This window comes from Phoenix dactylifera, chromosome 7, assembly GCF_051530095.1.
Source record: "Phoenix dactylifera cultivar Ajwa chromosome 7, Ajwa_hap1_PhDact_Kaust_v1.1, whole genome shotgun sequence".
Classification (NCBI taxonomy): Eukaryota; Viridiplantae; Streptophyta; class Magnoliopsida; order Arecales; family Arecaceae; genus Phoenix; species Phoenix dactylifera.
The window spans coordinates 13338957-13361924 of NC_143196.1; the positions used below are offsets into that span (position 1 = coordinate 13338957).

General features: G+C 41.4%; 1 protein-coding gene across 2 annotated transcripts in view; it reads right to left on the reverse strand.

The window, feature by feature from the left end:
• The window catches only part of LOC120109081 (transmembrane emp24 domain-containing protein p24delta4-like), a 76562-nt gene that overhangs the window by 19480 nt on the left and 34114 nt on the right, over window positions 1-22968 (reverse strand). The window contains exons 2-4 of one of the 2 annotated variants that reach the window (XM_088701248.2): window positions 21748-21957; window positions 21553-21629; window positions 21210-21460 (exon numbers count right to left, since the gene is read on the reverse strand). The exons of the other annotated variant lie outside the window; for it this stretch is intronic. Of the exons in view, the coding sequence (XP_088557374.1) occupies window positions 21316-21460; window positions 21553-21629; window positions 21748-21957 (432 nt within the window). The 3' untranslated portion in view covers window positions 21210-21315. Of the gene's footprint in view, window positions 1-21209; window positions 21461-21552; window positions 21630-21747; window positions 21958-22968 lie in introns of those variants that run through there. 2 annotated transcript variants of the gene reach the window in all.

Sequence of the window (22968 nt, forward strand, 5' to 3'; positions counted from 1 at the left end):
AAAACCCTAGAGTCGTCTCCGACCTCGTCTCCGACCCGTTCTAGGTCCTCTTCCTCAGGTTTTCTTCCATTTCTCTTATCCATCCCTCGATTTTTAGGTCAAAATGCCTAGGAAAGCCGTTGTCCCGAGCCGGAAGAGACCTCTCTCCGCGAGCGGCGCCGAGCGATGGTCCAAGGTGAGAAACGAACCCGTGAAGCCACCACCTCCGGTTCCTTCTCCGCCGAGTACGGTTCCCTCGCAACCGTGCGCCGGAAGGGCAGTCTCTACCGGGAGGAAAGTCAACTTTGACTTCCTCTCCCGGGAAGGGTTCAACCTAGGAAATCACCTTAGAGCCCAAGGTCTAGAATATTTTTGTTCTCTTGACCTCCCCACCCTCCAAGGAAGGGCTAGCACATGCCTTGATCTCCAAACTTGACACCCTCCAAGAAAGTCTGACCCAGTTCACCTCGACACAGTCCAGGGCCACCTTGGAGATCCTTGAACAACTAGGGAACGTCAATGAGGGGTTAAGCATGGTCATCAAACACACTAGACTGAGTACGGGAGCCACATCCTCCACTACAAAGAAACATTAGTGTATTTTTATCTGTTTTTATGATGTACAGTCCCTTGAGAACTTTTTTTTGATATGTAATCACACTTGTACTCAAATTTGAATTTAATATAATGAGTAGAAATTTTCTTTCAAAATTGTGCATTCTTGAGTTCTAATACTTTTCTATGTATTGTGCTCTTTTTGCTATGATGACAAAAAGGGGGAGAAAATATGAATTGAAATGTAAAGGGAATCACTAAAAAGAACAACCTTAAAGCAAAAAGTAATTTGTTCTTAGTGGATTCGATACCTCGAGGCTCATTATCTCTCTGTTGGGGCTCCTCAAGGAGTAATCTCCAGAATCTATTCAAGGAATATTCGGAGATTATTTGAATCATACTCAAGAACAAATTGTCAGATCTTCCCTCTGAAAGTAAGAATTTAAGATCAAAAACTTCAAGACATTAAAAGAAAATTCAGAGAATCCAAACAAAATTGAATGCATATGTTGAGGGGTAGAATCTGAAATCTTAAAAAAGCAAATTCATTAAACACATAAAAGCCGAACAATTGATTGAATGATATGAAGGCTTATATAATTCCAAATGAAAGGGGGAGCTTTAACTTCAGAATTTACTGTTTCATACCTTTCAATTTTGGATAAATTAAATGACTAGATATTTGAATTTAGTTCAAAACTTTATTATAAATCTTCTTTTGGTTGAGCAATTCACTTTACAAATACTCAATATTTTGTCATCATCAAAAAGGAGGAGATTGTGAAGTGATTGGTTATACCCCTATTTGATTTTGATGAGCTCAAAGCATTTGAATATATTTCAAGTTGTACTAATGAATTCAATCTAGTGTTTTAGGCAAATATACGTGAATTTATCTTTAATAGCATCGAGCCTTTGTTCAAAGTCATTTGGCTAAGTATTGAACTAATTTAAGCCAAAGTCTGAAGCTCGAGCGACTCCGAAAGAGTACGAGTCGACTCTAAGTGTTTCAGAGGTTCTGGCACGAGCTCGAGTCAACTCCAGTACACTACGAGTCGACTCCGACTGAGAACAGACAGAAGGACAGAAAGATGAATTTCAGATCTTGTCATCGAGTCGACTCCAATGGTTTCGAGTCGACTCCGATGCTTACCGAGTCGACTCCCGACGGTTCCGAGTCGACTCCAAGGAGTAACAGACAGAAGGATAGAGAAGTGTATTCTGGACCCTGTTGCCGAGTCGACTCCAGAAGAATTCGAGTCGACTCCTACGTTTGGCGAGTCGACCCCTAAACAAACAAGAGTCGACTCTCAGAGGAAAGCAGACTGAAAGGCAGAAAATCAAACAAAGTGACTCTGAGAGCGAGTTGACTCCGAAAATACGAGAGTCGACCCCAAGTCAGCCGAGTCGACTCCAAGATGATCCGAGTCGACTCCAAGGCAGTTCAACTCCAAAGATAGAGGATCAGTTTTTGGGCTTTGAGAGCCGAGTCGACTCTAAGATGATCCGAGTCGACTCGAGAAAGAAATGCAGAAAATTAGATCTCTGGAATCCTGAGAACGAGTCGTCTCCAGAGGGCCGAGTCATCTCCGGATATTGGCGAGTCGACTCCAGGTTTGTCCGAGTCGACTCCAGAACGGGACAGCACTTTAATTCAAATCCTGAACAGTGGACGAGTCGTCTCCAGTAAAGCAAGAGCTGACTCCAGCAACAGCCGAGTCGACTCCAGATCGAGCGAGTCGACTCCGACCCCAACGGATACATTGTCAGGAGTTGCAGACTATGCAGAACGGCCACAAATTAGTGTCTAACGGCTAGTTTTCAAAGAGGACTGCTTAAATAGCCAGAGTGAATAGTAGTAGAGACTAACAGAGTTACTCCATTTGTGCATTAAGTGTTTTTCATCTACCAAGAGTCTATTGTGAGAAAAGACAAGCAAAAGAAGGAAGAACCGCATTCAATACATAACTAGAAGTCTTCCCTTCGTATTCAAAGCTCTTCCTCTGACATCAGATCTTCAGTGCATTCAAAGAGGAGACTCAGAGTTCGAGAAGCCCCTTCTTCCTCTTCCAAAATCTGTTTGAGGGACTCTAACTCTACTCTTTTCATATTGTTTAATATTTGCTTGTTAAGAAGCTTTCCTTGTAACTTTTTCCAAACTATTTTCTTACTTGATTTGTTGTAAGGTTTGTTGGTGAGCCAAGGTTAAAACCAACGGTGTAAGGGTTCGATTGTGATTCCGAAAAAATAATCGGATGGTTCTAGTCGGTGAGCCTGTGAAAACCGACCGAGTTCGTTGTGATCTCGCGAAAACAACAAGTTGGGTTGTGAACTTGTAAAACAACCGGCTGTAATCCAAGGGATTATAGTGAACTCCCAAGTGAAGCTTGGAGAGTGGACGTAGGAGCAAGAGTTAGCTCCGAACCACTATAAATTGGTTTGTGTTTGTATTGGCTGCTGTCCTCTCTCTCTCTATCTCTCTTCATTCACTTCATCTAGTAACTTAACTAGTTTGCTTGCAATAGATTTAGTTAATTACTAATCATAGTTTTTAATTGGTCGAGATTTAATCCAAACCCAATTCACCCCCACTCTTGGGTTGTCTTCTTGGGCAACAAGTTGGAATTGTTTCAACCCATTAAAAGAAATTTTCAATGATATTGTGATAGAGATCGCAATATATCTTACTACCAGACAGAATAGAACCTATGGGGTCACACACATTAGAGGTATTGACCGATCCGATGGTTGAATTATGATTTGGAATCACAAATAATTCATAATTATCAATTTGATTGATAATTGGTGTAACCCACTAAGGGTTAGTGAATTGAAGAAGGAATAATTGCAATTGGATTGTAATTTAATTGAATCAATTGGATTTAGTTAATTGGATTTGATCATATTAAACACGAGTCCTACTTGGTGTAGGATTTCTAGAGTTCTAATTAGATTAGGACTTCAAATTAAAATAGAGTCCTACTTGGAGTAGGATTTCTAAAGTCCTAATTGGATTAGGAGTAAAATTAAATAAGTCCTAATTGGATTAGGAGTAAAATTAAATAAGTCCTAATTAGATTAGGAGTAAAATTAAATAAGTCTTAATTGAATTAGTATTTCTTAAGTCGTAATTAATTTTAATCTAATAAATTATGATGACTCCAAATTAGATTAGGATTGAAGAGTTCAATTGAGTCATGGTCCAATTGAATCCTAATTAGATTAGGATTTAAAGGGAAAGGCATTGGGTTTACCTAATCCTCTTTGGAAGAGGATTAGACCCCCCTTGTAAATGGCCCTTAAGTGGGGCGTGCATGAAGTAGGAAGAAGAGGGAGGGAGGGAGGGGTACGCCCCTCCCTTGGTTGGTTACATGAAGAAAGAAAGAAGGGGCACACGCCCCTCCTCTCTTATCTTAGAGGTAAGGATGAGCTCCTAAAATTTAGAAGCTCACCCTAGGTTTTCAAGGAGATAAAAGAGGAGGGCTTGTGGCCCCTGTTGGGAACCCGCCCATGCTGCTGATATTTCAAAAATTTTCAGATGGCAGCGGAATCGGCATGCACGGGTTCGACGTTCATCGCATGAACGCTTGTTTCGAGACCTTTCGTAATTAGGTAAAAATTAAAACTTTTAGAACTAATAGGAAGATCAAATCTTCACCTTGCGCGGGTAGATGATCACCGCGAATCTGAATTCGTGGTTTTGGAAGAGGGTTCGTTTGAAGCCGTTCAAACGTCCGGCCTCTACGGGTATCCACACGAAGTAGAGAACCGATCAAAGCTTTCTTGTCTTCCCGGGGTGCTAGCTCCCTTGCAAAGACTCCTTTGATGGCTGATCTCTTCTCTTTCTTTCAACTCTTGAAAGTGCTTGAGAGGAGGAAGAAGAAGAAGGAACTCAAGGAAGAAGAACACAGCTTCTGCAGCCTTCTTTCTTTTCCCTGCGTTGGAAGAAGGATTGGAGGAAGAGAAAGACGCCAACGCTTGGACCTTGCTCTTCCTTTGCTTGCGGCTGAACCAAGAGAGGAGAGGGGAGGGTGGCGGCAGCAAGAGGAGGATGAAAAGCTCTCTTAGGGCGCCGGCCTCTAGTCCTCTTTAAAAAGGAATTGGAGCTCCTAACTTTTAGGAGTTCCAATGACAACCTACCAAATAAGAAGGGGGCGCCGGCCCTAGCTCCTCTCTTCTTGTCGCCCCAAGCATTTGGAGAGGGGCTGATGCCCCTCTTAGTTGGTTAACCTAATCCTCTTCCAAAGAGGATTAGGTGCCTCTCTCATGGTTTCATCCTAATCTAATTAGGATTGGCCAAATTGGGTTCAATCTATGTTAGTCCTAATCCAATTAGGACTTGAATGAACCATGACTCAATTGAACTCTTCAATCCTAATCCAATTAGTAGTCATGTTGATTCATTAGATTAATAATTAATTTAGACTTAAGGAATCCTAATCCAATTAGGATTTGTTTAATTTTAGTCCTAATCTAATTAGGACTCTATTTGAATCCGAAGTCCTAATCCTATTAGGATTTCTAGGAATCCTACTCCAAGTAGGAATCCAATTTTAATTCAAAACTCCTAATCTCATTAGGATTGAGGAATCCTATTCCAAGTAGGAATCCCAGTCCTAATCCAATTAGAACTCTAGGTATCCTACCCGAAGTAGGATTCTTGTTTCAAGTCCAATTAATTAATTCCCTTTGTTCTTCTTCAACTTCTTATCAATCAAATTGATTTCTTGTGATTCCCAATCACGATTTCAACCATCGGATCGGTCAATACTTCTAGTGTGTGTGACCCCATAGGTTCTATTCTGACTGGTAGTGAGATATATTGTGATCTCTATCACTATATCATTGAAAACTCCTTTCAATGGGTTGGAACGATTCCAACTCAACTCATTAGGGTTTATCGATCATCAAGATAATCCCTATGAGTCCCACCATCCACCAGTGACACCTAGCAGCATGTAGTGGCTACCCAGCAGAATAGAATGATGAACCTCTAGGTGCAGTTAAACATGTGATACAGTCCTACTATCATGGATCCCTACAGGACGGAGGTCATGGACAACTCGTCAAACCCCATCGTCTGTCATATGTCAAGATTTATTCGACTCGAGTTCGATAGTGAAAAACTCTTTCTCCACTGTGCATACTGCCCCGGCCGAGGTCTTACGAACTCAGTCTTATAAATCACATAGGATCTCTCCTTATCTATCAAGGTCGATAGATTCTATATAGGTGCATACCCTACTCCTACAGTGAACTTACTGCAGCCAATCTACACTGCATGGACCCATATGGCTAGAGACCATGTATGTGTGCAGTCAAACTACAATAACCTCACTGTGAGTAGCCGAAGCACCGCAGGTCAAAGGACCAGTCACACTACTGCAACATCAAGCAAGTCACTGACGAGTGGATAGACATCCAAGTGACTTCTTGTATTGGTCACGCTCAGTACCCTTGTTCTCTAACAAGCACCTGCACTATCACTTCAGTGTCCCTACACTGTGGACTCAAGTCTCGTCCATCGAGAAGGAGAGTGATCTGTGCACTGATCGGATCGATCACCGTCCTCGTGATGATCCTTTGATCAGGAGCATTTAGAAATTAATCACCAATGATACATGGCTCAAATTCTCAACTCTTGAGAATATGTATCATCATCTTATTAATTTCTTGGACGATTCATAGACACATAAACAATATGAATGAAAAAGATGCCTTTTATTTATTCAATAATAAATAGTCAAGTACAAAATTATGTCCCTAGAATCAACAATGTGTCAGCCAAATTGGCTTCTAGGGCATACATCTAACAATCTCCCACTTGCACTAAAGCCAATTGGTCATATATCTTAGGCCCATCTTCTCAAGGTGGGCTTCAGTCTTTTGCTGACTCAGCTGCTTAGTGAACGGGTCTGCCACGTTATCCGCGGAGTCTACTCTCTGCACCTCTACATATTTCTTCTCCACATAGTCGCGTATGAGGTGAAAGCGCCGCTCTATATGCTTAGACTTCTGATGAGACCTTGGCTCCTTAGCAAGGGCTATGGCGCCATTATTATCGCAGTAGAGTGTTATGGCATCTGATGTCATCACATCCAACTCTGCAATGAATTTCTTGAACCAGAAGCCTTTCCTTAGCAGCTTCAGAGGCGGCGATGTATTCGGCTTCCATAGTCGAATCAGCAATGATCGGTTGTTTAGAACTCTTCCAATTCACCGTACCACCATTGCACAAGAACACGTATCTAGATGTTGACTTCCTGTCATCGACATCAGTCATGAAGTCTGAATCTGTGTACCCTTCTACCTTTAACTCTGATGATCCTCCAAAAACCAAGAATAAATCTTTAGTTCTTCTCAAGTACTTAAGAATATTCTTCACAGCTGTCCAGTGTTCTTCACCTGGATTCGACTGATATCTGCTTGTGACACTCACAGCAAGAGCTATATCAGGTCGTGTACATAGCATGGCATACATGAGGCTTCCTATTGCCGATGCATAAGGAATCTTGCTCATGCGTTGAATCTCCTCAGGTGTGTTGGGGCACATCTTCTTGGAGAGATGAATTCCATGCCTTAGGGGTAAAAGACCCCTCTTGGAGTTTTCCATGCTGAACCTCTTCAGCACCTCCTCTATGTACATTTTCTGTGACAGGCCAAGCATCCTTTTAGATCTATCTCTATAGACCTTTATTCCCAAAATATAGGATGCTTCCCCAAGGTCTTTCATGGAGAATTCTTTTGACAACCAGACCTTGACCGAGGTTAGCATGGGAATATCATTCCCAATCAGGAGAATGTCATCTACGTACAGTACGAGAAAAACGACAGCACTCCCACTAACCTTTTTATAAACACATGGTTCCTCCTCGTTTTTGATGAAATCAAACGTTTTGATTGTATCATCGAAACGAGTGTTCCAACTCCGAGATGCTTGCTTTAGTCCATAGATGGACCTTTGCAGCTTGCAGGCCTTGTGATCTCCATCACTGGAAGTAAAACCCAAAGGCTGTTCCATATAGATATCTTCATCAAGATATCCATTCAGGAAAGCAGTTTTCACATCCATCTGCCAGATTTCATAATTATAAAATGCTGCAATGGCAAGCAATGTTCGGATGGATTTTAGCATGGCTACAGGTGAAAAGGTCTCCTGATAGTCAATGCCTTCGCGCTGACTATACCCTTTCGCCACAAGCCTTGCCTTATAGGTCTCTACCTCTCCATCCGAACCTATCTTCCTTTTGTAGATCCATTTGCATCCAATAGGTACAATACCTTCTGGTGGATCTACTAAGGTCCAGACTTGGTTGGAATGCATGGAGTCTATCTCTGACTTCATAGCTTCCAGCCATTTCTCGGAATCGATATCAGATATCGCCTCGTTGTAGGTTTTGGGATCCTATATGTGATCCCTATCTCCCACTAGGAACATTTCCTCAGTATCCTCTTCAAGTATACCTAAGTATCTATCGGGAGGATGGGAGACTCTACTAGATCTACGAGGTGGTTGAGGGACATCGTGTACTGGCTCCTTATGAATAGGTTCTTTAGGATCCATGACTCGTTGCTTTTCGGAGACTTTCTCTTCAAGCTCAATTTTCCTCCCACTGCCTCTATCAAGGATAAACTGATTTTCCAAGAAGATGGCATGACGGCTCACAAACACATTGTGATCCTCTGAGACGTAAAAATTGTATCCTAATGACTCTTTAGGATATCCTATAAAACGAGCACTTATGGTCCTAGCCTCTAACTTGTCCGCCTGTAGTCGCTTGACGTGGGCCGGACATCCCCAAATCTTGAGATGACCCAGACTTGGTTTCTTACCATGCCATATCTCATACGGTGTGGTAGGAACGGATTTAGAGGGAACTCTATTCAATAAATAAATCGCTGTGAGTAAGGCATCTCCCCAAAGGAACATAGGTAAATCAGTGAAGCTCATCATGGACCTGACCATATCCAATAGGGTCCGATTTCTCCTCTCTGACACCCCGTTGAGTTGAGGTGTACCCGGAGGTGTCCATTGTGAGACTATGCCGTTTTCTTTGAGATAGTCCCGGAATTTCCCACTAAGGTATTCTCCTCCCCGATCTGATCGAAGAGCCTTAAGAGGTTTTCCAGTTTGTTTTTCTACTTCATTTTTGAACTCTTTGAACTTTTCAAAGGATTCAGACTTGTGTCTCATAAGATACACATACCCATACCGTGAATAATCATCGGTAAAGATAATGAAGTAAGAATAACGTCCCCTGGCTAGCACATCGAATGGGCCACATACATCTGTATGTACTAGGATAAGTATTTCAGTGGTCCTCTCCCCATGTCCTACAAAGGGCAGTCTAGCCATCTTTCCTTGAAGACAGGACTCGCAAACTAGATATGACTCGGAAGTCAATGAGCCTAAGAGCCCATCTTTATCCATTTTGTTCATTCTATCTTCTCCAATATGGCCAAGTCTGAGGTGCCACAAATATCTTTGGTTTATCTCATCTCTGGATCTTTTGGATCCTTTGGCACTCACATCTTGCTCGGTAACATTCACAGATACATCCATATGTAAATGATAGAGACTGTCAATCATGAAACCACGTGCGACTATTTTATTTCTTAAATAAATAGAACAGCAGTCTTTGTCAAATGTAAAAACATGACCTTCCTGTGCTAGACATGAAACAGAAATCAAATTTCTGCTAGCAACAGGTACATAATAACAGTCTCTAAGTATTAAACTAAATCCAGACGGTAGTCGCAGATGGTAGGTGCCCACAGCCACAGCAGCAACTTTTGCCCCGTTGCCAACTCGAAGGGTTACCGCACCTTCCGCCAGCCTTCTACTTTCCTTTAGACCCTGCATGGTAGTGCACAAATGAGCACTAGAACCAGAATCTATAACCCAACTGGAAGTAGAAGAAACCGTTAGATTAGTTTCAATTATGAGCAAGTCTATACCTTCTGAAGGTGTGTCACCTTTCTTGTTCTTCAGGCTCTCGAGGTATGAAGGACAGTTTCTCTTCCAGTGGCCTTCGACATTGCAGTGGAAACATTTTCCTTTGTCGTTAGCCTTTTTCTTTTGAACTTCCTTCTTTGGCTTCTTGTCTTTCTTCTGCTTCTTTGTAGGCTTCCTTTTCTTCCAAGTAGACTTTCTCTTGGAACCAGAAGTCAACTCAGCAGCGAGGACATTGCCCCTTGAACCTTTCAAGGCTCCCTCAGCAGTTACCAACATGTTGATTAGTTCAGTCTTAGTGCATTCAATCTTATTCATGTGGTAGTTTACTATAAACTGACCAAATGAATCAGGAAGTGACTATAGGATCAAATCCACTTGCAATTCCTTGTGCATGTCCATACCGAGCTTCTCAAGCTCCTCTAGGTCCTTGATCATGGTCAGACCGTGATCATGGACAGACTGCCCTTCGCGCATCTTCGCTTTGAAAAGCCTCTTGGACACTTCAAAACGAGCTGTGCGACTCTGCTCACCATACAACTCTTATAGGTGTGCCAGTATGTCCCTAGCAGTCTTTATATTTTCATGCTGGCATTGGAGTTCATTAGACATAGATGCCATCATATAGCATTTTACTCTAATGTCATCATCCAACCACTTTTTATGCATCTCACGCTGAACATCAGTGGGACGTGCTGGTAATGTGGGGATATCTGAATCGAGTATATAGCCTATCTTCTCACAGTTCAAAACTATTTTGAGATTTCTAAGCCAGTCCTTGTAATTGGTTCCAGTCAGTCGGTTGGTCTCAAGAATACGGGTCAAAGGGTTTGAAGCCGACATTGTATCTGCAGAGAGTAAAGATTCTAGTTAGACTCTTGTACTTGATCCTAATCTGTCCTAAGGTCTTTTAGAACAAATATGACTCCCACTATTTTTTCGAATTCCTCACACTCCTCTGGTAGGAAAACGGAAATCCCACACGACTAGGATTTCTAGTGGGTACTGCGGTCCCACCAATTCACATGCCACCTCACCTAACAGTTATTGGTGACACATAGATGGATGAGTGTACAACTCTTGTACAATGCTTCTCAAGCATGTTGCAGTGCAACTTGGTCTCTAAGCCATGAAGACCTCACCTAACAGTTATTGGTCTCATTTCTTAGTTAAGTCAGACCCACTGTATAACCGTAGGAATAAAGTCGTCATTGGGTCCCCACCTAACAGTTATTGGTGCCCAACCCCACCTTTATCCTACAACATCTCATGTCTATAGAGAGGTCCAGCCCCCCAATGCAACTTGACCACTGTATCCAGCCGAGACAAGTCAACATCAGAAAGGCCTTAGCAGCTCTACTACAGTGGAAGACCTATTGACTTAATATTGGTTAATCAGGTCTTAGTGTTTGCAACTTGAGCCTTTCATAAGAGGTAATCGAACAATTGGCCAGGTAAGCAGGTGGGAGGCTCCCCTTACTCAGAGAGTAAGGTCCTAATTAAGTAACCACCTTTCATGCTTTCCTAGACACCAATTAGATCAATTAATCTAATATGACTTGCTCATGTCGGTTCACTCTCGACTTGATTGAGGAGGTTTTGATTTAGGTCTCAACTGGGTTTGCTACATCACATGTAGACCTATCTACCCGACTCTCATTCACATCACATGCAAACGGCGCATTGCAGGCAGTTATAATCGCGGCAATAATTAAAGCTAAACTTTAACTAGGTGATGATCATGGATTCTAATTAGGTCGTATTACAAGCACATGCACATCAATTGATCAAGTGGTCTTCAACTCTTGAATTGGTTCCAAGCCTCCTTGATTCGATCCTTGATCAACCCTTGATCCCATCGCCATCAACCGCTTGGATCACCTTTCATCTCATGCCTTTGCTTCAACTTGATCGTTGATGTACATCACATCACAGAAATACAACCAGATGTAAAATAAAAATAAAAATAATTTACATCTCCTTTTAGGAGGCACGCAGGCCTCTCAAAACATCAAATAAGATGCATGCAAGCATCTAAAAAATTACATGACATCGCAGATCACATCGCAGGTCATTACATTTGATACCAAAAGGGGTTGAATCCTATGATCATCACTGTATGCTACAATTATAATTTTCAGATCTGAAACTTAACTGATTATATCATGACATAGGTCGCTGATCATGCTAATCATGATTCTAAACTTTGTAATCCCATTAACAATGCAATTAGAATCATCTTTTTATCACATAAAAATCAGCATGTAAAAATCAGCACCCCTGAAAAAATCTGCATGCAGAATTTTTCAGCATACATGATCATTTAATTTTCAGATCTAATATGCCTTTAGATATTTAATTCTTACCTTAATCTACGAAGCCTAGGCTCTGATACCACTGTTGGGAACCCGCCCATGCCGCTGATATTTCAAAAATTTTCAGATGGCAGCGGAATCGGCATGCACGGGTTCGACGTTCATCGCATGAACGCTTGTTTCGAGACCTTTCGTAATTAGGTAAGAATTAAAACTTTTAGAACTAATAGGAAGATCAAATCTTCACCTTGCGCGGGTAGATGATCACCGCGAATCTGAATTCGTGGTTTTGGAAGAGGGTTCGTTTGAAGCCGTTCAAACGTCCGGCCTCTACGGGTATCCACACGAAGTAGAGAACCGATCAAAGCTTTCTTGTCTTCCCGGGGTGCTAGCTCCCTTGCAAAGACTCCTTTGATGGCTGATCTCTTCTCTTTCTTTCAACTCTTGAAAGTGCTTGAGAGGAGGAAGAAGAAGAAGGAACTCAAGGAAGAAGAACACAGCTTCTGCAGCCTTCTTTCTTTTCCCTGCGTTGGAAGAAGGATTGGAGGAAGAGGAAGACGCCAACGCTTGGACCTTGCTCTTCCTTTGCTTGCGGCTGAACCAAGAGAGGAGAGGGGAGGGTGGCAGCAGCAAGAGGAGGATGAAAAGCTCTCTTAGGGCGCCGGCCTCTAGTCCTCTTTAAAAAGGAATTGGAGCTCCTAACTTTTAGGAGTTCCAATGACAACCTACCAAATAAGAAGGGGGCGCCGGCCCTAGCTCCTCTCTTCTTGTCGCCCCAAGCATTTGGAGAGGGGCTGATGCCCCTCTTAGTTGGTTAACCTAATCCTCTTCCAAAGAGGATTAGGTGCCTCTCTCATGGTTTCATCCTAATCTAATTAGGATTGGCCAAATTGGGTTCAATCTATGTTAGTCCTAATCCAATTAGGACTTGAATGAACCATGACTCAATTGAACTCTTCAATCCTAATCCAATTAGGAGTCATGTTGATTCATTAGATTAATAATTAATTTAGACTTAAGGAATCCTAATCCAATTAGGATTTGTTTAATTTTAGTCCTAATCTAATTAGGACTCTATTTGAATCCGAAGTCCTAATCCTATTAGGATTTCTAGGAATCCTACTCCAAGTAGGAATCCAATTTTAATTCAAAACTCCTAATCTCATTAGGATTGAGGAATCCTATTCCAAGTAGGATTCCCAGTCCTAATCCAATTAGAACTCTAGGTATCCTACCCGAAGTAGGATTCTTGTTTCAAGTCCAATTAATTAATTCCCTTTGTTCTTCTTCAACTTCTTATCAATCAAATTGATTTCTTGTGATTCCCAATCACGATTTCAACCATCGGATCGGTCAATACTTCTAGTGTGTGTGACCCCATAGGTTCTATTCTGACTGGTAGTGAGATATATTGTGATCTCTATCACTATATCATTGAAAACTCCTTTCAATGGGTTGGAACGATTCCAACTCAACTCATTAGGGTTTATCGATCATCAAGATAATCCCTATGAGTCCCACCATCCACCAGTGACACCTAGCAGCATGTAGTGGCTACCCAGCAGAATAGAATGATGAACCTCTAGGTGCAGTTAAACATGTGATACAGTCCTACTATCATGGATCCCTACAGGACGGAGGTCATGGACAACTCGTCAAACCCCATCGTCTGTCATATGTCAAAATTTATTCGACTCGAGTTCGATAGTGAAAAACTCTTTCTCCACTGTGCATACTGCCCCGGCCGAGGTCTTACGAACTCAGTCTTATAAATCACATAGGATCTCTCCTTATCTATCAAGGTCGATAGATTCCATATAGGTGCATACCCTACTCCTACAGTGAACTTACTGCAGCCAATCTACACTGCATGGACCCATATAGCTAGAGACCATGTATGTGTGCAGTCAAACTACAATAACCTCACTATGAGTAGCCGAAGCACCGCAGGTCAAAGGACCAGTCACACTACTGCAACATCAAGCAAGTCACTGACGAGTGGATAGACATCCAAGTGACTTCTTGTATTGGTCACGCTCAGTACCCTTGTTCTCTAACAAGCACCTGCACTATCACTTCAGTGTCCCTACACTGTGGACTCAAGTCTCGTCCATCCAGAAGGAGAGTGATCTGTGCACTGATCGGATCGATCACCGTCCTCGTGATGATCCTTTGATCAGGAGCATTTAGAAATTAATCACCAATGATACATGGCTCAAATTCTCAACTCTTGAGAATATGTATCATCATCTTATTAATTTCTTGGACGATTCATAGACACATAAACAATATGAATGAAAAAGATGCCTTTTATTTATTCAATAATAAATAGTCAAGTACAAAATTATGTCCCTAGAATCAACAATGTGTCAGCCAAATTGGCTTCTAGAGCATACATCTTACAGCCCCTTCTCTCTTCTTTTTCTCCTAGGAAAATACGGTAGCCCCTCTTCTCCTTTTCTTGGGTTTCAGCCGCAAGCAAAGAAAAAAAAAAGAAGGAGGGTGGCGTTGGGCCTTCTCCTCCTCCTATTCGTTCGTTCACACCAAAAAGGAAAAGGCTGAAAAAGAGGTGGCTCTTTTTCCCCCCTTCTAGTCTTTCTTCCTCCTCTCTAAGGCAATCAAGAGTTGATTTAAAGAGAGGATTTCAGCCATCAAAAGTATTTTCTGCAAGGAAGATAGTACCTGGAGAGATTCAAAAACTTAGATTGGTCCTCTGCCTCGTGTGGATATCCGTAGAGGCCGGACGCGTGTGCAGCCCAAGCGAACCTTCAACAAATACTACGATCATCAGTTTGTGGTGAACATCTACTCGCACAAGATGAAGATCTGATCTTCCTAATCTTTTAAAAAAAATTTAATCCTAATCTATCTACGAATATCAGTTTTAAAATACGTTCATGCGATGAACGGAATCTCGCGCATGCCACTTCTGCTGCGTTCTGAGTTTTCTGTGGCATACGTGGGATCCCAACATTGTGCATTTTGAATCCCTAAGAAATAGGGATTCATGCGCCCAAATAGGAACTGCATTTCCTTCTCATGCCAACTATTGGCGCCAAGAAAATAAGGATTCATTCTCCTTTTCAAATTCTGAATTTTGAATTTAGAATCCTTATCAAATAAGGACTTCTAATTGACTCGGATCAAGCCCAATCTAATTGAGTCAAGCTCCATTAATTGGGTCAAGCCCAATCTACTTGGATCGAACCCAATTCAATTAGGTCAAATCCAAATCTAGCCCAAATTGAATATAATTCAATTTGGCTCAACCTAAGTGTTGTCCAATTCCTGTTTAACTAAAAATACGCTAAACAGATCGTTGTTAGAACCGACAAATAAAGTTTAAATTAATTTTACTCTTACCTTTCTTACTCGAAGAATAGCGGTTGTAAGAGGTCGATCCACAGGGAGGCGAGTGGAGTTGCTTAAAAATAAAAAACGTTCACTCGGATTCAAAATCAATTTTTGAATGATAAAAGAAAAATATTACGTCAGGGATGTTGAATGATTCTCTAGTCTACCAGAAAATAATTTTTTTATTTAAAAATAAATAAAGGAAAGAAAGACAACTTGCAATTGAATTCTAATGCAGAGTAGGGGTTGATTTTTAAAGACAGAATATAAATTAAAATCGCCATTGAACAGCAAAGATTAATTTCAAAGTTATCTTAAAACTAAGATTTTCAGAACATATAAAACAAATTACATAAATTAAATTAAAAACTTAGAACATGGATCGCATAAAAGAAAATGACAATAATGGATTGCATAAAAGGACAATTACAAAAATAAAATGAGGATTGGAAACTTAATGCTTCCTCCCTTCTACAAAACAAGACATAAAAACAAAGAAAAAAAAAACAAAACAAAACAACTCCTTTCTTCTCTCCCCTAATAAAAAAGATGCTTTCTTCTCAACCCAAAACAGAGCATGGCTATATTTCTTTTTTTTCTTTCTCTCTTACAAACAAACAGAGCCTTCACCCCGCACCGAGAGCTCCCCTCTTCTGTTTCTTCCCCCCCTTTTATAGATCAATCGTTGAAGCATCGAGAGGGGGAGGATGCGTGATTGCTGGGGATCCGATTGCTTGGGGGCTGGGATTTGGAAACGGAAGGAGGGCATCAATTCGTGGGATCACGGGCTGCATTTGAAACGGGCAGAAGAAATGGGAGCTTGATCGACAGGAGGAAATCACGGAAGAGCTGTTGGGTGCTTGGATCATGGTGCTTGCAGACGCGGAGGCTTGAAGCGTGGGATGCATCACCGGCCGAAGAAATGGTGCTGGAGGACTGCAGCAGACGGATGCTAGGAACTTGGACTGGTGCTAAAACTCGGAAGCGGGATCACTGGGAAGCCGCCACGGGATCGTCGGGAGGACGCCATTCACGGACGCGATGCTTGGATCGCGGACGAAAATGAGATGGGAGCTGATCAGGAAGGTGGTCCATGGCTGGAGCACTGCGGGAGGAAGAGGGAGACACGGAGGATGACGATGATGAATCACGGAAGGGTTGGGATGCTGGAGGAGCCGCTGCGGGATGAGCTGGGGTCTCCCGTGATCGCATGGAATGGGGCGCGTGTGAAGAACGCGGACTGCTTATGGGTCATGTGCCAGTTTCTGCAATGGAATTGGATTTTGGAAGAAGGTTTGGGATTTTCTTTGCCCTCCTGAGAGGGGAGCTAGGAGACACCAAGTTCGTCACGGGTCATCTGTTCTGACTGGAGGTCAATTGCAAGTCTTTCAAGTCATGGGTCACCCAGCACCTCATAGTTATGATATGGCCAAATTAGATTTGCCCAAAATTCTTTCCCAAAAGCACAGAAAAATTGGACCCGATTTGGATCCGAACCCGACTTAGACCCGACCCGATCTTCAACCGGGTCGAATCTGGGAAGGGATCCTTCTGAAGTCAAATTTATACTCAATGTGCATTTTATGTCTAATTTATGATAATCTGTGTCAAACCCAAATATAATATTAATCCAGTGAATTTATCATTATCCGTTAGCAATAACACTAATTTAGTGATATGTAGGTCGCACTTTTGTGCTCTCATCACTAAGCCAATTATTCAATCAATTAAGTTCATTAGCAATCTAATTGCCAATTAATCCTCCAATAATTTAATAATTATTTTACTGCAATCTTTGCTTAGGATAATTTGTCAATCGAATTGACCAATGTACCTCTGGACGATTCTTAATCATCAATCAGCCATTTGATCAATCCAAAAACTTCTATGCGTGTGACCCCATGGTTCGAACCTAAGCTGGTAGCACAAGAACAACTTTCTGTACTAATTAAAATGACCATCTAGCAATGGTACCCGACGTCCGGATAAGCCAAATTATTGCAAAGCAACATTCAAGAATCCTTGGACTATAGTTACCGTATAATTCATTCCCATGACTCCGAATGCATAAGATGACTTCAGAGTTCACTGTCAACTATTTAGTCAGTTCATCCTAAATGTACTTCAACTTTACAAATCCTGTGACTCCTCACATGGACTATCCTGGCCAAGGTTTTGCTGAATTGAACACAAGAGCATTATCTCCTGTCACCAGAATAGGTCAATCCCATCTTGACTCACACACCAACTTCGCAAGTACTTGACTGTACCCAAAAATATTTCGTCACTGAATTAGAAATTCAGATAGTCCGGTACTAAAGTATAGTGAGTTGCTTGCTAGTCACCGTGGTGATCTAAGGTCGGAGGGACACTTATACCCACCATATCTACTTAGAACATCTCTTGACAGTAAAGTGCTCTAGAACAGGTCACGTTTAGTGAAATGTACTTCTACACTTCACCTGTGTGGCATACTAGTGTCTCTACACTTTTTGGTTAAGAGGACAACCAACAAATATGGCACAAAACACCCTATACTTGATAATGTCATTGTCCTAGTAATAGCATATCGTTCGGTCGTGAACAGGTTTAAGGACTCGTAGACAAATCCTCCTTTATCATTTAAAAGAGTCCTAAGGACTTCATCACATCACATGAGTTCATGAAGATGTATTAAAATATGCGATGAAAAATGCCAAATAACTTTTATTATTTATTAATTCATATATATCTCAATCATCAACAGGCTGACGATTGACATTTAGGACACATTTTTCAACACCAGTGGCCTAATTATTTTCTGTGATTGTAGAAAAGCTCCAACGTCATGCTACACTTCTCCAACATCACTGACTCGAGCGGCTCACCTGTCAACCTATCCACCTGTCAAGTCAGATCTTACGCGACACTAGATGAAGTGCTCCTCTACCTTTGAGGTTTTCCTAGAGATTTAAGAAAAAAAGTCCATACGAAACAACCACCACTCCACCAATCAGCTCCAACATGAGTTCTTTGACTCCTAGCCTAGCCCTCAGCTGTCCCCGACTCCACAACCGACTCTTGAGGAAGTAACAACCGAGTAGTTTAACCTGCTAGTCCAACAAGTGTAGAATTTGATAGAAGTAGTTTGAGACATGCAATTTTTGAACCAACAAAAGACCACCATGCAACTAGATCGACAAGATGACCTGACATAGCATAATTAGCCATCACTACGAAGATGATCCCCTTGGCGCTCATTACGAAATAGGCTCCAGCCCGAGAAATTTGGAATCTCTCTAGTTAGAAGGATCTCTAAGGGAGAGCTAACCTCGATCAAAGAATTAAGGAGATGAACATCAAGATCGAAACTCAAGAGAAGGGCAAGCTGACTAGGAAGAAGATCTAGAGATTACTATCGATACGCATTCCTCCAAGGCAATTATGGATTAACTGCTGCCGAGAAGATTCAAGATGCTCCATTTCAAGGTGTGTGATGGCACTTTGGATCTGATAGACCACCTCGAGAGATTTTAGGCTCTCATGATGTTATAGGGGGATACCAGTATAGTCTTATGCCAAGCTTTTTTGGCCACTTTGAGGAAAGAAGCATGCCTTTAGTATTCTAGCCTCTAGCCATGGTCTATTCATTCTTTTGATTAGTTCAACTGATAATTCATAGCTCACTTAGTGAGTAGCTGAAGATAGAAGAAACATGACCAGTCTGTTTATAGTGAAGCAAAGGGAAGACGGGTCCCTTAGGAGTTATATCGACTGCTTCAACATGGAGATGCAAGAAGCAGGCAAAAATCTTGCCACTTCTACTTCTTCCTAGAGAAGAGATCTTCATAGGATCTGGCAATGGAAGCTCAAATTGAGGAGAATAGAGGAAGAAAGGGACCAAGAAGGAGGCCCGTAGACTCAAGCATCAGGTCGCTTGGTATATTCTGATCAGCAACCGACTATGTAAGAGATCTTTTACTTTGCCATATCTCAATACCTCCGACCTATTGAGGCCGAGTACGCCCTCCAAGAATCCATGAAGGCATATGTAGAAATCACTTGGGGGGTAAGGCCCTAGCACATAAAGTACTAAAGCAGGAATAATATTAGCCCACATTGCAGAAAGATGATGCTCAATTCATAAAGAAGTGTGATCAATTCCTAGGATACACCAATATTCAGCCATAGCCATTCGCCCAATGGAGGATGGATATTCTTGGTGGTCCCTTCCCACAAGCTACTAGGCAAAGTAAGTTTCTCATCATCACCATCGACTACTTCATAAAATAGGTCGAGGCAGAACCCTTAGCTTGGATCACTAAGGAGAATGCACAATGCTTCATTTGGAAATTCATCATCTACCAGCTCATAATTTCTCAGGTTCTCATCACCGACAACAACTGACAATTTGATAATGCCTTATTTTGGAAATTTTGCTTGAAGCTCGGTATCAACCATCAATTCATCTCAATCGGCTATCCCAAGCCAATGGAGAAGCTGAGGTAAAAAACTGCACTATTTTGCAAGGTTTGAAGAACAGGCTTGATCGAGCTAAGGATCTTTGGTAGATGAGTTGCCCGGTGTATTGTAGGCCTATCGAACAACTATCAGAACTCGACCAAAGAAACTCCTTTTAATCTCTCCTTCGACACTAAAACCATCATTCCTATGGAGATCAGCATTCTGTCCTACCAGGTGGAGACATATGACGAGCAAATTAATGCTGAGAACCTCTATGCCAACTTGGACCTACTGGATGAAGCTAAGGAATGAGCTTGAATCAAGATGGTTGACTATCAGCAACGAGCGGCCCAATTCTACAACTCCCGGGTCAAGGTAAATCTCTTCCGATGAGGGATCTTGTCCTCAGAAAAAGTGAGGTCGCCCGATAAGATGACCAAAGAAGGTTTGCACCCAAGTGGGAGGAACCATACAAAATTATAAAAGTCATTCAACCTTACACATATCGACTCAAACAACTCAACGGAACTCTAGTACCTAGGGTATGGAATTTTGATAACCTTCGAGTGTAGCACCAGTAAAAATTGTAGTTTTGAACTTTGTACTCCTTTATTGCTAATAATAAACAAAGCCCGTCTTTGTGCTCCAAAATAGCTAAGTAATGCATGTCTGATACATCACCGCAAACCAAGAAATCCTCAAAAGTGACGGTATCGGGTGAGCTTGGCAAAGACCCCTTATCATGATTCCCATGGATCTCGCTAATAACTGAAGCATCGAAGCACGGAAGAAATATCGGGTGAGTCTCCAAAGAGACCATCGACAATGCGACACTCGAGCGCCGTAGGATGGATGAGTCTCCCACGAGACCATAAATTTGTTATTCCTGTGGGCCTGTCCAAGATATCAAATAGCTAAATTATAGATAGAATATTAGACTAATCTCCAAAGAGACCACCGATAGAGCCGCATTCGAGCACCACAAGTTAGGATAAGCTTCCCAAGAAGCCATTGAACTCAGCTAAGAGCTAATGAAAGATCTAGTCAAGGCAGTGCTAGAATGAGAGGAAGCACGCTCAGCCTAATCAACCAAATGCTAGCTATCTATGAAACCCAACTGATAGAGGATCCGATGAGCCAAACAACCCACCATTTTGCCTCATACTAATATTAAAATTGTGAGACATTGTAATTGAGTTAGTTAAAAAAAATAAAGTTTCCATATTTTAGTTAAATTATTTCGCTACATATTTATGATATCATATTGAGATGCTTTACATTCTTATGGAAAGAGTTCTCTATGAGTATGCGGTAGTTGCTGCGACCCCCGGCTCGCAATTTCGGATCAAGGGCGTGACATAATATTGGAGACAAGGCAAAGTGCCACATAGAATGTTTGCCCATATTTGAGATCTGCAATTAGTGAAAATCGAAACCCAAAGAATATGAGGCATATCTGAGGTCCGGTAGTAGTGAAAATTGACACCCAAAGAGGAGAGAGGGGGAGAAGGGGGAAAAAAGCAGGGGTCTTGCGTCCACCAAATTCCATATGCACCTGTTTCCATGGCCATCCTACAGTTCAATCTCATGTAGGGTAAACAAATGCAAAATAATGTTACCATCATGTATATGAAAAGCTTGTAACATAGAACTTCTTGATCCCTCCTGTTTTTAAAAGTAACATTGCACATTAGAATACATTTATCAGGTACTGATCTAAATAAGTTTCTTCTTTTGGAAGAACCGCTTTAGATGCCACAATTGCAGAGCAGAGACTGCAATGCAAACACCGAGGGACATAATACTGAACCATGCAACCCTAGCATTCGTTCTCTCACTCACTTCCCTCATTTCTGCTTCCCTGCATCCACAAAACAAAATAACAATCAGGCATAAGCTGATGCATGATTGACAGATATCTGGCTTGCAAGCTGTGATGGTTCAGTTTATTACCTGGCTTTGAGATATAACAGGTTATTATGGATTGCCCGTGTGGCTGCTTCTAGTTTCTTTAGTTCCAGCTCGACACCCTAATTTAACAAACCCATGTATTATATATATATATTCACAAGAAGGATAGGTAAAAATTGCAATGGAAGTCCCCGCAATCAGACTAGAACAGGTGGTTTTGTAGTTTCAAGTGTTCACCTCGATCTTTTCTTTCCTAGCAACTGAATCCCAGTCCTTTGCAGCAATCCCAATCTTCCAGTCAAGGTTAACACTTGCACCTACACCTTTGTCGCCACTATCTTTCCAGAAACATGCTAGATAGTTGCCAGCCTCAGTGGTTGTGAATGCAAACTGACCTACAGTAACATTTTCTCTGTGATAAAGTGTGTTTCCATATGGAGATGTCACCTGCAAAAGAACAGTTTGATCCAGCAATAAGAAAAGCCCAAGTACATTCAAAAAGTAAGAGATATTAATGCATTCATCTCCAATCACATTTGAGCAACCATAGTTAAAGTTGGCCTAACTTGGCTCAACAAAACCAAACGAGCACATTCAGAAGTACATCAGAATGGATAAGCTCGATTTGGTTTGTACATAAACCCAATAGGCACAACAGGGAACAGAAGCAGAAAAAAATACATGAATGGGCAGCAGCAAAAGATGCTTAAATGATGTTCTAGAGCTGGAAATGTAAAAAAGTGTAATTAAATAAGCAGTAAACATGTGTGTTATTTATAAGAAAGAATAAAGAAACCAGAGCAGAACCACTGAGAAACTACAATTCAGTAGTTCCAGTAGTTGTTTAATATTTTCATGTACTTCATAATGGTCCTTATGATTTGCCATGCATTTTTCGTTCATATTTCCCAGATGCTCACCTATTGGGGGAAACAGAATTGCATATTCAGGAAACTCTAATTTTATTGGGAAGCTGATTACCTAGTAGGGCAGAAACTACAATTTACTCTTCGACCTTTCTGTTCTGATAGACTGATTCCTTCTAATGTGAGAGCATGCTGGTACGCAAAAGCATGAAATGATTTTGGTTTGCAGAGCCAGTAGCATAGTAGTTTTCCTTTCTTCTTTTATTTTTTTTTGCCCTTTTTCTTAACAGATACTTGGGCTATATGAAAACTTGCTGTTATTTTCCTGCTCGGCATAAACTTCCAAGTCCATTTCTTGTTTGAAATCACTATAATTAATTGATACATATAATATGATAAATGGTGAAAACCATTTGTTCGAGTGGTTGATAAGGTGGGAACAATTTGGTGAAGAAAGATTATTCAGCCTGTGGAAGATAGTGAAGCAGGCATACAAAAGCTAGATGAAAGAGCACAAACACTAGTTCTGTGTCCACAAATTATACTTACCCCTTCCTAAAGGATGCCAGGTTGAAAAAATTCTTATTATGGC